Below are 16,845 nucleotides of genomic sequence, written 5' to 3'. Positions count from 1 at the left end.
ATTCATGGTTTCCTCAATGAACTATAGCTCTCCAGTGGAGGCAGCACTCAGACCATGACACTCCCACCACCATGCTTGACAGTAGGCAAGACACACTTGTCTTTGTACTCCACATCTGGTTGCCACCACATGCGATTGACACCACCTGAACCAAATACGTTTATCTTGGTCTCATCAGACCACAGGACATGGTTCCAGTAATCCAGGTCCTTAGTCTGCTTGTCTTTAGCAAACTGTTTGCAGGCTCTCATGTGCATTATCTTTAGAAGAGGCCTTCTTCTGGGGTGACAGACATGCAGACTGACCCCACCACCCCTTTAGCAATGCTGGCAGTACTCATGTCTATTTCCCAAAGACAACCTCTGGATATGAAGCTAAGCACATGCACTCAACCTCTTTGGTCAACCATGGCAAGGCCTGTTTTGAGTGGAACCTGTCCTGTTAAACCGATGTATGGTCTTGGCCACTGTGCTGCAGCTCAGTTTCAGGGTCTTGGCAATCTTATAGCCCAGGCCAGTGATGGTGAACCTTAGATGTTTTAGAACTACATTTCCCATGATGCGCATGTACTCTGCACTGTAGTTGAGCATTAGGGGAAATTTAGGTCTAACATCTGGGGTGCCAAGGTTCGCCATCACTGGCCTAGGCCATCTTTATGTAGAGCAACAGTTTTTTATTTTTTTTCAGATCTTCAGAGAGTTCTTTGCCATGGGCTGCCATGTTGAACTTCCAGTGACCAGTATGAGAGCGAGAACGATAAAATTTAACACACCTGCTCCCCATTCACACCTGAGACCTTGTAACACTAATGAGTCACATGCAACGGGGAGGGGAAATGGCTAATTGGGCCCAAATTGGACATTTTCACTTAGGGGTGTACTCACTTTGGTTGCCAGCGGTTTGGACATTAATGGCTGCGTTGAACTATTTTGGAGGGGACAGGAAATGTACACTGTTATACAAGCTGTACACTCACTACTTTACATTGTAGCAAAGTGTAATTTCTTCAGTGTTGTCAGATGAAGATATAATAAAATATTTTAAAAAAAATGTGAGGGGCGTACTTTTGTGAGATACTGTACACAATGGGTATAGATAAGGATCACCCCCTTTTTTTAAAATCACATTTTGTTGCTTTACAGCCAGAGATGAAGATACAGTTTGCATTTTATCCAGCTATATCAACTTATAGCATCCAAGTAGACGATACAACACCAACCTATCAGAATAAAAACAATTAAAAAACAGAATCAACAGAGTTGGAAAAAAAAAAAAAAAAAGGGTCACCCCTTTGTGTCAGTATTTTTTTGAACCATGTTTTGCCTTAAAAATTACAGCCCTTAGATTGTTGGGATATGTCTCCTAACTTTTCACATCTATACTTTGCAATATTTTCCACTAATCTTTGCAGAGCTGCTCAAGTTCAGTTAAATTTAATGGTGACCATTAGTGGACTGCAGTCTTCAAGTCATGCTACGGATTTTCCTTATGGCCTCAATCTTTAAAAGCTGCGTTTTAGTAAAGCTCAGGTGACTGCAGGTGGTCGCGAGTGACTTTTTTCCTGCAACCCTCCCATACAAGCCACATTTGGAGAATTTGTCAATGTTGTCACATGCACACAATGACCACGCTTTGTCAAATTCCTGCAACTGCTTTAGAGTTGCTGTAGGCTTCTTGGAAGCTTCTAACCAGTTTCCTCCTGGCTCTTTCATCCAGAGATTCTTTTCATCTGTACACACAGTGCATCCAGAAAGTATTCACATAGCTTCACTGGACAAAATGGATTATATTCATAATTTTCTTCATTGCTACAAAATAACGACAATGTAAAAGTTTGAAAGCTTTGAAGAAAAAAAAAAAAAATATCACATGTAAAAAATGTATAATGTATTCACAGCCTTTGCCACGAGACTCAAAATTGAGCTCAGGTGCATCCCGTTTCCACTGATCATCCTTCAGATGTTTCTACAACTTGGATTGGAGACCACAATAAATTCAGTCGATTGGACACAATTTGGCAAGACACACCTGTCTTATAGAAAAAAAGTCCCACATTTAACAGTGCATGTCAGAGCACAAACCAAGCCATGAAGTCCAAACAATTGCTGTAGCCTCCAAGACAGGATTGTATTGAGGCACAGAAAAATGTCTGCAGCATTGAAGGTCTCAATGAGCACATTGGCCTCCTCAGCATTTCTCTGTGGAGAGGAAAACCTTCCAGAACATCCATCTCTGCAGCACTTCACCAATCAGGCCTGTATAGTAGAGCAGCCAGACAAAAGCCACTCCTTAGTAAAAAGGCACATGACAGCCTGCCTGGAGTTTTCCAAAAGACACCTGAAGGACTCTCAGATCATGGGAACCAGTATTCTCTGGTCTGATGAAACAAAGGTTGAACTCTTTGGCTTAAACGGCAAGTGTCATGTCTAGCATAAACCAGGCACCACTTATCACCTGGCCAATACCATCCCTACAGTGAAGCATGGTGGTGGCAGCAGCATGCTGCGGGGACGCTTTCCAGCAGAACTGGGAGACTACTCAGGATCAAGGTAAAGATGAATGCAGCAATGTATAGAGACATCCTTAATGAAAGCCTGCTCCAGAGCGCTCTAGACCTCAGACTGTGGCAAAGGTTCATCTTCCAACAGGACAACGCCCCTAAGCACACAGCCAAAAAGTGGCTACGGGACAGCGATAAATGTCCTTGAGTGGCCCAGCCAGAGCCCAAACCTTACCTCGATCAAATATCCGATGACGGCTGTGCACAGATGGAGCTTGAGAGGTCCTGCAAAGAATGGGAGAAACTGCCCAAAAACAGGTGTGCCAAGCTTGTAACATCATACTCAAAAAGACGTGAGGCTGGAATTGGTGCCAAAGGGTGCTTCAACAAAGTATTGCGCAAAGGCTGTGAATACTTCTGAAGTACGTATATATTTTATTATTACACACATACACTAAAATTCTGCTTTAACAGTTAAAGTGGAACTAAACCCACCTATCCTTTTCAGCCAATGGGAGCTGCCATCTTGGCCTCTGATCTATAGTTGCCATGGTGCTGCACATGCAATCAGTTGACACCAGCTATTTTATGGTTTATCAGGCCGCAGACAGCACAAACAATGCAACAGCTTGCATTCCTGGCATGCCAAGAATGGATTTGTTTATTGAAACTGTTAAATTCATCATGAGTTTAATTTTAAGTCAAGTTTTCAGGCTTCAAGAAGCAAGTTAGCTTCTTGCACTCTTAAGCCCCATACACAGCATCAGATTTTCTGCTGATTTTTGTCTTCAGGATTTACCAAAACCATGTAGTGCAACGGCCTGCCTGACTGCATACACATTGAAACTCCTAAGGTGTGACCTCATATTATATGGTTTTGGTAAATTTGAAGGGGAAAAAAAAAAAAAAAAAAAAAAAAAAAAAAAAAAATCAGCAGAAAATCTGATAGTGTGTATGGGGCTTTGGTCTGGCCATGTTCACAATGACCCCAAACTGATGGTCAACTGAAAACATAGCAGTTAGGAAGTGGTAAAAAGTGGGCAAGCCACACTTACCCCCTTCCCCAACTGTATAGAGGTTACCCATGCTGCAGCGCAAAGATGCCACTATACAAAAACGATTGCCTTGTCCTGTGGCGATAATGGTGTCAAAAAAAGCACGCCATTTTATTGTGCCTATGGTAGGTTTTTCATAGGTCACTCAACTCAAAAACATAACACGGGTGTGTTATTGATCCATTTTCAATGCATTTCAAAGAGGAGTTTTTTTGTTTGTTTTTTTAAACTGACCAACAATGCAGCAAGCAAGATTTTTACCACAACGGACCAGTGTACAGAAATACCATAGAATTTAAAGGGGTGTATTTTTCTTGCGCTAAAGGTGCCGATAATGAACTCATATCCATGTAAAATTCATGAAATTAAAAAGTCAAATACTATAACTATAATTTTTTTAAATCTCATTTGTGGTTAAGTGCATCCTGAATTTTCGGTAACAAAAATTCCATTTGGTGCACCTCTAATTTTTAGAGGACAGCACTAGTGTAAATGAGCCTTACTTCATGCCCAACTAAGTTATCAGAGCTGCATAAAAAAAAAAATTAAGCAACCTGACAGCATGTAGTTAACCTGTAAGGCCCCTTTCAGGCGCTACAGCGCTAAAAATAGCGCCTGTGTAGCACCTGAAAAAACCGGAGGGCTTTCACACTGGAGTGGTGCGCTGGCAGGACGGTGAAAAAAGTCCTGCTAGCCGCATCTTTGGAGTTGTGAAGGAGCGGTGTATTCACCGGTCCTAAACCGTTCTTACCTATTGAAATCAATGGGGCAGCGCGGCCGCTAGCGGGGGTTAAAACCATCCCGCTAGCGGCCGCAGACCGCCGCTAAGACGACGGTAAAGCGCTGCTAAAAATAGCAGCGCTTTACCCCCCCCCCCAAACCGCCCCAGTGTGAAAGGGGCCTTACGGCAGCGGGATATGCAGCTCAAATATTACTATACACTGTACAAACTCCAACATGAGATGAAAAACCAACAGGATTTGTAGGTACAAAAAGATTGGCAACGAAACATACAGACCGGCTCATTCATTTGCAGTCCAGTCCAGGGGTGGAGCAGATGTGTAAACCTCAAAATTAAAGTTGTCCTTGAAGGTGCACCAGAACATTAACAGTTGCAAGTACTCAGAAATTGCAGTGGAGTTTCGCTATTTGTTCAGTTAGTGAGTCTTGCCATTATCTTGTGCTTGGGACTGGATGTGTCATCACATACTACTGTAGTCCATTTCAGAAGTGAGCAAAGGAGGGTGGCTACATTCCCATGTTCATCTGGGCCATGTATGTAGCCACAATCATAATAGGAAGGTTCAAAACTTTGCACACTGAAAACAAAAATTTGGGGGGGATGTACTGATCAACACTGCTCTTAACATGTAAAATATATTAGAATAAAACACAGAATAGAAAAAAAAAAAAAAAATAGGTCTAGTGACACTTAACATAAATAATCTGCCAACAGCGAAAGCCTTGTACACTACCCAATATTGCAATCAGCCCTTAAAGCCCATCTCCACCTTTAGCAACATGTTACACCTGTATTCAGGATATAACATTTAACACGTTACCAACTAACCCAATCCTCACTACCTCTCTGTCACATTAAAACCAATGCAGCCTGCACAAACTGCAAGCATCATCTTTCACCATGGCAGACAAACCTGTAGTGCTCAATGGACTAAAATTGAACCAATCAGCACACTTAGTAAATTGTTGCTTCCTACAACACAGTAACTGAAAGCCCATACAGTGGAAAGCTGTAAGAAGCATTTGCAGGAGCTCGACAATGCACCCACTTAATTACTGATCGCATATGTAATACTTCAAAGGGACCTGTGAAAAACAAAACAAAAAAACCCACTTTTTTTTTAACCTGCAAACCATATGCTTTTATTATGTTTTTCTTAAAAAGGTAAACAATCTTCAGCCCTGGTTCACACCAGTGTGACCCGTCACGTGAGCTCAGTTGCATGACAAGTTGCACCCCATCCGCAGCAATAGAACTGATCAATTAGCTGCGACTCAAGTCCCGGCGACTTTGAAAGGTTCCTGCACCATTTCTGTGCGACTTGCATTGACATCTGCTAAATTAAGTCTCAGATATCAGCAAGCTGCACATGAAATCCCACCGCTTTGAAGTCACGCAACTGTGCAACTTCGGGTATGTGAAGGTGTCACCAGTCTCAAAATAGTATAAATCTGTAGTACGAGATTGGATACTAGCAGATGTCAAACTTATGCAACTCACCATTCTCCTTGTTAGAGACTGGCAGAAAGAAGCAAATCTCTGCCTCCACCAAGATGGCTGCCTCCATATAGAAACATTGCAAAACAAGGCATGATAGATCCATAATGGAGAAAAACAGCCACAAAGACCACAGGCAATACTGGTTAATAGCACTCTGCTTTTTTGAGGCACAGCTTCCAGAGTTCCATCTCTTGTGAAAACGCCACATGGACAGACAGAAAACCGGGAGCAAAAACAAATTTCTCATTCATCTGAAACACTTGTTTCTATGGTAAAAAGTTCAATACAGTTCTCGTAATTTAACCCCACTGCGCATGGCCAACATGAGGCAAAATAGGTTTTTGTATTTGAAATAGAAGTGAAGCCTTATGTTATCATAATTACATTTCAATGGACCAGTTGAGCAGACAATAGGTGATTACTTCAAGAAACCAGAATTTTTCTCGTCTTCATCAATGCAGCACCTCTTGCACCACTTCCTGTACAAGTGTGCATTCATTACTTCCCAAAAGGTTTTTCTGATATTCCCCTTGAAGTGGTTGTAAACCCTTACAAACCACTTTGACCTACAGGTAAGCCTAGATTAAGGCCTGTAGGTCCAAGAAATATCTCCTTAACCGACACAGTTAAGGAGATATATTTACAAAAATAGGGCACCGCTGTCTACAGCTCATGGGCGTCGTAGACAACAGTGCAGGCGCACCACAAGTGAAGGCAAACATACCATCCCTTATGGCTCCTGTGCGCATGCGCCGGAGTGACCTCATCGCTGCTCCGGCCACTCACATCGCTGGAGCAGCGATACCCAGAAGATGGACGCTTAGTGCTACAGGGGACAGTGGTGACATCGCTGGCTCGTGTCAGGTAAGTGATGCATAGTAGCCCATTATGCTTTACCTTTGCAGGAAGACAAACAGGAAGTAAACCACTTCCTCTTTAAGACCTACATATTTGATAGTTCCAGCACACCACAACTCCATCTAATTTGCCCTGGCTATCTTTGTATGACAGCGTAGGCATCCCCGCATAAGGCAAATACTGAGGGCAACTTCTGTAACCATTAATAAAATGTTAAAGCATAGATTCACCCAAAAGTGGAACTTTCACTTTAAGGCCTCCTCACCCCTCTATCCCCATTTGGCATGTCATTTATTTTTATTTTTGGGGGGGGGGGGGTTTTGACAGGTACACAGCTCCCACCTTCTGCACGCACCACCTACGTGACTTTTCTCCCCCCTCCCCTCCATCACAGGTCCCATAAGATTGTTCAGCTGCAAGCTGTCACAGCCAGGTACCCACACTAGTGATGCCGGTGTGAGAGAGAACCAAGACTTTGGGTGGTAAAGCGCCTCTCAAGCCTCCCCAGTGTGAAAGCCTGAGTGCTTTCAAAAGGGGACGGTGCGCTTGCAGGGCGGAAAAAAAAAAAAAAAAAAAAAAAGAAGAGGTCCTGCAAGCAGCATTTTTGAGGCAGTGCGGGAGCTTTGGGGTTAAAGGCTCCCACCCGCACAGCGTCAGTAGAACAAGCAGCATTTTATCGCTAGCACAGGGTTAAGGGGTCTAAAAGTCAGCAGGTACACTTTTTGTAGCTGCTGATTTAATAAAACAGAAAAACAAGTGGAATTCCACTTTAAGTACTTAAAAGAGTAAGTTCACCTCTACAGAAAATCTGTAAGGTGAACTTGCACCGGAATCCCCTCCCCAATCCCATCCCACTGACCAGTAGTGTCGCAATCACCCGCTGTGACACATCGGGTCGTTACTTCACCAGTCCAGGGATTTGAAATTCCTGCAGCTTAATCTCCTAAAGGTACGTATAGGAGGCATTCTAATTGGACCAATCAGGACCCGCCTAGCCAGTCCTGAAGAGATGAGAAAGCCGTAAGAATTTCAAATCCCTGCACAGATATAGCGGTGACCCGATGTGTCATATCAGGTGACTACGGGACTCCAGGTCAGCAGATCCAATGGAAGTTCACCTTGCAGATTTTCTGTAAAGTTGAACTTACACGTTAAAAGAGAAGTTCACCTTGTAAAAAGATGTGTTTGTTTTTGTTTTTTTTCAAGGTAGAAAAATTTGCAGATCACAGGTGCAATGCATGACTCCTGCCGACTGTCATTGTTAGTCAGTCTGTACCTCATACACGCAGGCAGTTACACAGCGACAGAAGAAATATAGAGCTGCCAGAGTGCTCAACAGCCCCCTGGTAGTTCATTGAGAACCACAGACAGCTGCAAAGGCTGTTGGTACTTGTATTTCTCCCATTCATAGAACTCTGAATAAATGAAATGGCCTGAGCGAGTGGAGCCCTGCATGGCCACAGTTCTTGTGTTTTGCGATATCAAGTTTGGGGGGGGGGGGGGGGGGGTGACAACACTTAGGCTGCTTTCACACTGGGGCGGGAGCAGCGTCGGCGGTAAAGCGCTGCTATTTTTAGCGGCGCTTTACCGTCGTTTTAGCGGCGGTGGGCAGGCGCTAGAGGGGTGGTTTTAACCCCCGCTAGCGGCCGAAAAGGGGTTAAACCCGCCCGCAAAGCGCCGCTGCAGCGGCGCTTTGCCGGCGGTATTGCCGCGGTGCCCCATTGATTTCAATGGGTAGGAGCGGTATAGGAGCGGTGAATACACCACTCCTTCACAGCTGCAAAGATGCGGCTAGCAGGACTTTTTTCACCGTCCTGCCAGCGCATCGCTCCAGTGCGAAAGCCCTCCGGCTTTCACACTGGAGTTAAAGGGGCTGTTTTTTTTCAGGCGTTACACGGGCGCTATTTTTAGCACTGCAACGCCTGAATACCGCCCCAGTGTGAAAGCAGCCTGACACTAGAGGCAGTGGGTCAGGGAGAGGCTTGTAGAAGTGCAAAACAGGTTGCATGTTCCACCCTAAAAAGTGGCAAGTGGGCACTCATTACTTCTGAAAAGGTTTTCCTTCTTAGGACCTACAGAATTCAAAATTTTGAAGACATCATGGCCCAGGGTAATTCTCCATCTGCCCAAGTATGTTGGTGTAGGCATCATAGAGTCCACTCAAAGCCGAAAAGTATCAGCTATTGGCAGGAGAGGTGGCTGAAATATTGGCATCATAACAGCACTGAAAAAAACGATATCGGTCAATCCCTAGTGTACACTTAATACTTAAATTAACAATTACAGCTTATTGTAAAGTTGAATATTGGATCTTCCATCAACCGTTTCACCCAAAAAATTTAAAGATTTGTTGTGATGCGTAATCCATACTTCTGTCTTTCTCCCCTAGACCAGAGCAACTTCCCCAGCTGCCCACAGCATCCTGGGAAACACACGTCACATCTCAAAAGGCTTTGGGGCAGCCTAGCAGCACTAGGGTTGCCAATGTTCCATTGAGAAATGCCCCCCAGTCAAAAAATGCCTCCAATGGGTCTGCGCATGCGCAGTAACAAACCTCACTCCAGCTGATAAGTTGATCAACTGGCATGACATCAATACAGCGCATATCGGAGGCATTATCTGATGCTATGCAAACAGCAGAGGGAGGACGTAATTTGCAGATTCTGCCTCGCTGCTGCGGATTTAGCCTGTATTGAACGATGTTTTCTGTCTGTTGCACGGTGGGTTCAGTGTGATAAACAATGTATTTTGGCTGTGTCTAAGGGCAGGTTAAACCACACACAAAACCCGCCCTTCAAAGACATCCGCTCCGCAATAGCGAGGAAGAAAGTGACAAATTGCATTCTCCCTCTGCACTTAGCAAATCGTTGAATACTGCCTCCTACGATGTGCGCATGCGTCTTCACAACAGCTGGTCTGGAAATCGGCTGGAGTGCCGTTCCGTATCGCTCATGAGCAGCCCGTCGGGGGGCACTATTCGATAGTGCAGTGTTTGAGATTCGATCGGGTGTTCTGCCTGGAGTTTGCATGTTCTCCCTGCCTGGATTTCCTCTGGGTACTCCCATTTCCTCCACACTCCAAAAACACACTGGTAGGTTAATTTGCCCTAGTCTATGTGTGAAAGGGAGTCGGGGACCTTAGATTGTAAGCTCCTTGAGGGCAGGCACTGATATAAATGTACAATATATATATGTAAAGCGCTGTGTAGATTGACGGCGCTATTAAAAAGGACCTGTGAAATAAAATAGACCTAGAATACATTGCACATCATGGAGCTGGCTGCAAGAACCCGGAAGAGAAAGCCGACTTTCGATGACAGCACAGATTGCAGAATGGTGGGATTCTCCGCACCTGAGAGTCTTTTGAGAATAACCCAAGAGGAAGAAGAAGAAAACAAAAATTAACACACACAGGCGAAGTTCCACTTTAACCTTGACCTCTGCAGCAGCCAAAAAAAAAACATTGTGTTGCAAAACAATACAGGAGAGAGCAAAATGCGATTGCATGGTTCCTGAAGCTGCATATTGCACACCTCATCCCTTTTATATAGAAAAAGGATAAAAAGCCCTGTGACAGGGAGGAATCAGCACTCTGCGTTCTATCCATGCCTGCAGGAAAGCGGCAGCGCGATAGTTAAACATCAACGCAATTAACGAATGCTGATCCACCAGACGTGCCAATCCGCCTTCTCCGCACTGCCATTGGTGTAGGTAGGCTGCGGAGGGCTCCGGGATAAGGCTGGCTCGCCCTCCACCCTGCAGGACGCACCCTTTCCCATGAGGAGAAGGTTGCTGGATGTCCCTGCACACGCTCAGGGACTGGTCTAACGAGAATGAATGAAATCAGGGGCCCGTGGCTTTGGGCGGAGGTTCCCACAGAGCTGATCCCGCCCCGTCATCACCATGACAAGGCCAAAGACTGGGGAAACTCCCACTGATGGTCACAGTGACCCCGAGACCGGGGGATGGGGCGAGGGCGACACCCCTGCGTCGTACACGGGGCGCCCCAAGATTATAAAAAAATTTAAGAGGAGGGGGGTGGAGGGAGATTGGGGTGCCACCACCCTCATCACTAATGAGACAAAGGCTGGCAGACACAATGACTGCAATAGAAAGGAGCAGGCTGGTTAAGGCAGGAGCCCACTGGGGCTGAGCGAAGCATGCTGGGATTTGTAGTTCCCCAGGTTGATGTGTTGAGGGGGAGGTGACCTCGGTGGTGTCACCGCTGCATTGTGGTGACATTGATGCGGTCCACGCCCAGTCTATCCCCGGCTCAGAGGCCCCCTCCAGCCGCCGGCCGGCCCCCCTCCTCCCCCGGGTCTCGCCCTACTCGGCGGTCGCCATTTTGCAGCCGTCTCTCTTCCTGCCCGCCGCCCTTCCGCCGCAGAGCTCCCCCGCCGGTGTCATTCTCCCCCCTCCCCCTCCCACCGAGCCCAGCTTCACCCCCCGGCCGGGAAAACAGCCCCCCGCCGCCCGGCTGCCCTCTCCTTTGTGCTCTCCTCCCTTCCCCACACCGTCCGCCATTTTGTCTCGCCTCCATTCTCTCCGCCCGCCGACCTATGAGAGAGACGGGGGAGGGGGGGGTAGAGAAAAGCCGCTCGTTCCTTACCGTCGTATCGCTCAGCCTGTTCAGCCAGCTTGGCTTGGTACACTAGGTCCTCTCGATCATCCATGGCGGTAGCTAGCGGCTGTTAGGGGTGATCTACTGGGCGGATGGAAGCCGATTGTAGGTGTCCGTCTCCCAGCAGCGCCTCTGTCTCTCTAGCCGAGCCCGGGAAAGATGGCGGCTCCTTGATCCGGGAACTTCCGCCTGCGCACGCGGACAATCGCTCAGCTCTATGGCAACGGCTCCCTGGCAACAGCAGCAGGCGCGGCAGGCGGAGGCGTGGCGCGAGCTTCTTGCGTCAGCGGGAGGGGGGGTGTGGGCGCGGCTAAAACCTAGTATCCCTTAAATGGGAGCGCGGCGGGCACGGCCTTGGGTGTCACTTGTAAAGATTGTGTTGGGGGGTGTGGGAGAGACAAGGCGTGTGTCCTGTTCAGGGACATTGTGTGCAACGCTCCAACCCTGAATGTGCACAAACATCTAGTATGAAGACACGACACCTACAAATAAAGATATGCTCTTATCAACTTCCTGTTATTACATTTTCCTCAGTCTGGGGAGAGCTGGTGGCTATATCTGGCCACTTGTGAAATGTGGGCCAATCCCGGAAGAATGGAGACGGTACAAATTAGGGGTCAACCAATATAGTTTTTTCAGGGCCGATATCGATTCTTCGGCTGCCTTTCAGTAAGAATGAGCTTAGGCGTGTTCACAAGTCCACATGCCCGCCAGAAAGCTGACGCTGCGCAGCGCTAATCACAGGAAGTGAGACATTTCTGTGCAGCCCTGGATTGGGAAATGCCTCACTGCCCGTGATTAGTGCTGTCGCAGTGTCAGCTTCCCAGAGCTGGCGGGCATGTGGACTTGTGAACACCTACCTATCAGATGCCGATATTCTGTAGATTTAAATTTTTTATTTTGACACCACCCTTTTACATTTTTTTTATCACTTTTATTGCTGTCACAAGGGATGTAAACAGGTACTCTTTATGGAGGGATCTGGGGACTATGAGACCCCCAAACCCCTCCTTTGCACTTGAAAGTATTCAAAACGTCAACATTGGTGTTTTTGAATACTTTCTATTTTTTTTAAAACTGGCTCCTTTAGGATGCCAGTAATCTGGAGGTGATGTCATTTGGGTCTTCGGCCAGCCGGCGGACGCGTCGGCAGGCCGCCCAGTCTTCTGGTGTCCCCTCCCACTGCTTGTAATAACAGCCAAGCGCCTGCTGAGCTGCATTGGTTATTACAAGAAAGCTGACTGTCCGCTCTAAAGAATGGTACCAAGGTGATGCCTGCAGCTGCAGGCATCACCGGGGTACAACCCCTTGAAGCAATATTTTGTCTCAAATGCAAAGGATTATTGAATAGGGGGAACAAACGGGTAGACTCCTGGCCTGACTTGCTAGAGAAAGTTCTCATACTACTCACATTACCCATATCAGCAGTTTTGATGGAGCATGTTACTCCCCAATGTCTTGATTCTCCTTTCACCATGAAGGAGATCCGGGCTGCGATTTCCTCACTTCAGACGGCCTCCTGATGGCCTACCGGCTGAATTTTACAAGACTCATGTTGACTATACAGCTTCCCATTTCCATGGCCTGCTGCAAACAGTGTTGGAGACAGACTGCATCCCCTCCTCCATGACAGAAGCAGTGATTGTTGTGGTGCCCAAGCTGGGGAAGGACCCCAAGCTATTTGCGTCCTACCGCCCGATCTCCTTGCTAAATGTGGATGCTAGACTATTTACCAAGGTACTTGCAAATAGCCTTAAATTGGTTGTATACCCACATTTTTAACTTTTACCTACAGGAAAGCCTATAATAAGGCTTACCTGTAGGTAAAAAAAATATCTCCTAAACCTGTACGGTTTAGGAGATATTCCCCTCGGTATGCGCCGCTGACTGCAGTGGCGCATTCGCACAAGGGGTTTCTCGCCGTCAAAATCCGGCAGCGGCCGAGCGGCCGGACTGAAATCTCCCGCGCGCATGCGCGGGAGTGACGATATCGTGGCTCCGGCCACTCACAGCGCCGGAGCCGCGATACCCGGAAGAAACGCTGAGGGAGCATGTCAGCTCCCTCGGCGTGGATCGGGCCAGATGTCGGGGCCTCGTTCTAAGGTAAGTATTTCATAATGAGCTAGTATGCGGTGCATACTAGCTCATTATGCCTTTTGCTTTGCAGGTTTAAAAAAAAAAAAAATGTGCGGGTTTACTACCGCTTTAATTCGGTGATCCTGTCTTTGGTACATGGAGATCAGACAGGTCTCATGCCTTGCAAGGGTACCGATATCATTATCCGTCGACTTTACACTATTATTGACCACCTTAAAGATGCCTCCTCTACTGGGATTGTAGCCTCACTTGACGCAGAGAAGGCCTTCGACTCTGTTGAGTGGCCCTTCCTGTGGCAATTGTTTAAAAAGTTTGGATTTGGTCCCCACTTTATTGCCTGGATACAGCTGCTCTATAGTTCCCCCACAGCTAGAATCAGAAAATATGGTATCCTATCCCCACAGTTTGCTCTCTGCAGGGGCACTAGACAGGGTTGCCCATTGTCCCCTGGGCTATTTGCCTTGGCAATGGAACCCCTGGCTATTCTGCTATGATTCTCCCTACTTGTACCTGGACTGTCGGTGGGCCCCCTGTGGGAAATAATCTCTTTATATGCAGATGACACTCTGTTATATCTACCTGATGCCCCAGCCTCTCTCAATACGGCTCTGGCTATTATAGACCATTTCAGGGTTTTCTCAAGCATCAATATCAATTGGAGTAAATCATTGTTCTTTCCTTTATCCCCCTTACCCTCCCCTCCCTCCCACACCCAGTCCCCACTGTCCTGGGTCTCCAAATTTAGATATCTAGGGGTTGAGATCCAATAATTTAAATATCTAGGGGTTGAGATCCAATACTCCATCTCTGCATACCTCACTGATAACATCTACCTGATTTTGCATTAACTCACTCTTAAATGTCAGGCCTGGAAGTCACTACCTATCTCCTTACTGGGCAGAATTAATCTCTTAAAAATGACTTTTCTCCCCAAGTTTTTATGTCTTTCGTAACACCCCTGTCTCCATCCCTACCTCTTTTTAGCTAAATTAGACCAAGTTGTTACCAATTTTATCTGGGCTGGGTCAATGCCCAGAACTGCAAAAACAAAATACCCTGCAACTACCATTGTCCATGGGAGGGCTCGCACTACCTTGCTTTTGCCAGTACTACTGGGCAACTGTTTTAGTGACAGTGATATGGTGGTTTGAGCAGACCAAATCTAATCCGGTAGTCAACCTAGAAGCGGCTATTTTGAGCTCTTACTCTGCCCTGAGCAAGCTAGTGTTTATGGGCCCAAAGGCACATATCAACACAACTGTCCCAATGACTAGTACAATCAGGGTGTGGGCACAGATGTCTACGTTCATAGGCAACCCACAAGAAATCTCCTCTCATACTCCACTTTGGGGTAACCCTTGATTACCACATCTTTGATCAATCCTTGATCCTACTGTTTGGGCGAGACACGGCATCATTAAATTTCAACACGTTATTCTGGAGAGTATGCTATTGTCCTATGATAGTTCTTAAATCTACTTATCATCTACCCTCGTGGATGTTTTTCCGATATCTGCAGCTGAGGCATTTGGTACAATCCCAGTTCTGTGAGATCCCAGTGAATAAATCCCACTCTGTGGAGAGTTTTTAATTTCTAGTTATGCTGACCGCCGTTCGCGCGCGCGCACTCGCGCCGCTAGTCTGCCTGGGCATCGGCGCGGGTGCACGCGCCGCCGTGCGCCCCAGGCGCGCTCGCACGTGTGTGCGCGTTAACGCGATTGCCGCCAGTGGCCCTATTTAAAGGTACAGCTGCAGATGCTCTGTGCTGTTTGTCTGCAGCTAGTACCTGAAGAACCCCGTTATCTGCCTGCTTGTTCCTGATTATTTCACCCGGCTTCTGGCTTCCGTCTGACTCCGCTGCTCTCTCCCATCCTGACCTTGGCTTGTCTGACCTTGTTATGGACTGCTTACTGTTGCTGAACCCCTGCCTGATTGACGTTGCTTTATCTATCACCTGTCTGCTGGTTCCAGCCTGCCTGACCTGTCTTGTCAATATCTCGTTCCGAGACCTTCCAGGAACCGCTACTGCCTTCCAGGTTCATCGGGTCGCCTGCCTTGCCTGTACTGCCACTTCTGTCTAGCTGTCTCCTGCTTCCACCAGTTCCTGTGGTTCCAGCATCTGGAGGTTCGCCCGCTTTGCCTGCATCTGCTGCTGCATCCGGCCAGACGCTCCTACCCTGCTGTGCTCTCGTACCACTGTTCTCACTCCAGTGGGACTTGAACCAGAGCCGTAAGAGATGTCTTCTTCCGTCAAGTCAGGCTCACCACCCAGGTACCTAACAGATCCTCTCGTCCCTGTATCTGAGAATCTCCTCTGGGGATACTGATAAAAATACACAACTATTTGTTACTTGGCAGAAGGACATTCCTTCTCTAGATTCAGAAGATTGGGATAAGGGAAGCCAACAGTTTATTCCCTTAATGATCTTTTCTCAAGATAGATATACCCAGCTAAATTTCTTACATAGAGCATATTATACCCCTCAGAGACGTTCTAGGATTTATCCAATGTGAAATACAAGTAATTATTGCGCCTTCCCTAAAAAGCAGACCTAAAATCTAAAAGAAAAGCAGCTACACAGAATGTGACAAAAATTCAAACAGTGATAGTAGTAAATATATAGCGCTGAACAATCCAAACTGCTATACAGATAAAAAGCACAGACTGGTGAGTGAAATTACTCAAACAAGCTACTAGTGAAAAACGTCCACATATAAATCAGTTACCGTAGACATAAAATGTCCATTAACATCAAGTGAATTGTAAACAGGATGTCACACAGCCCTGAGGACCATCAAGCTGTAAACGTCTTCAAAATGGATGATAAGGTTAATACACACTTACCAGAGATGTTGGACCTGACTCGTAAGACAACGAGTCAATCAGGCGTGAATACACCCACAGGACGAGCAAGCAGTGACTGTACATCAGATGTCAGAAGATTTTAAAATACGCCTCACTCCTTCTTCATATGGTGTAGACCATAGATTATTATTATTATTATTATACAGGTTTTATATAGCACCAACAGTTTGCTCAGCACTTTACAACATGAGGGCAGACATTACAGTTACATTACAATTTGGTACAAGAGGAATGAGAGGGCCCTGCTCGTTAGAGGTTACAATCTAAAAAGGAAGGGTCAATTAATACAAAAGGTAATAGCTGTGCGGGGATGAGCTGATGGAGGAAATAAAACAGTGTTTTTTAGAAGCAGGATAGGCTTCTTTGAAGAGAAGGGTTTTCAGGGATCGTCTAAAGATGGATAGATTAGGGGACAGTCGGACAGGTTTGGGTAGGGAGTTCCAAAGGATGGGAGAAGCTCTGGAGAAATCCTGGAGTCGAGCATGGGAGGAGGTGACAAGGGAGCTAGAGAGCAGGAGGTCTTGGGATGACTGAAGAGAGCGGCTTGGTTGGTATTTTGGGACTAGGTTAGTGATGTAACTAGGGGCAGAGGTATGGACGGCTTTGT

At 46.6% G+C, this 16,845-nt stretch overlaps 1 protein-coding gene across 2 annotated transcripts in view; it reads right to left on the bottom strand.

The window, feature by feature from the left end:
- The window catches only part of YWHAE (tyrosine 3-monooxygenase/tryptophan 5-monooxygenase activation protein epsilon), a 39,937-nt gene extending 28,462 nt beyond the window's left edge, over positions 1-11,475 (bottom strand). Inside the window, exon 1 of one of the 2 annotated variants that reach the window (XM_077480544.1) lies at positions 11,264-11,475. In XM_077480544.1, coding sequence (XP_077336670.1) covers positions 11,264-11,327 — 64 coding nt within the window. In that variant the 5' untranslated portion in view covers positions 11,328-11,475. The remainder of the gene's footprint in view (positions 1-11,263) is intronic. The other variant, XM_077480543.1, reaches the window with a different exon arrangement.
- Positions 11,476-16,845: the final 5,370 nt, after the last annotated feature.

Source organism: Lithobates pipiens, unplaced genomic scaffold, assembly GCF_037356315.1.
Source record: "Lithobates pipiens isolate NorthernLeopardFrog02 unplaced genomic scaffold, aLitPip1_a1.2 Scaffold_16, whole genome shotgun sequence".
Taxonomy (NCBI): Eukaryota; Metazoa; Chordata; class Amphibia; order Anura; family Ranidae; genus Lithobates; species Lithobates pipiens.
Note: the sequence above shows the minus strand (reverse complement) of the source record. Positions and strands in the feature narration are given on the sequence as shown.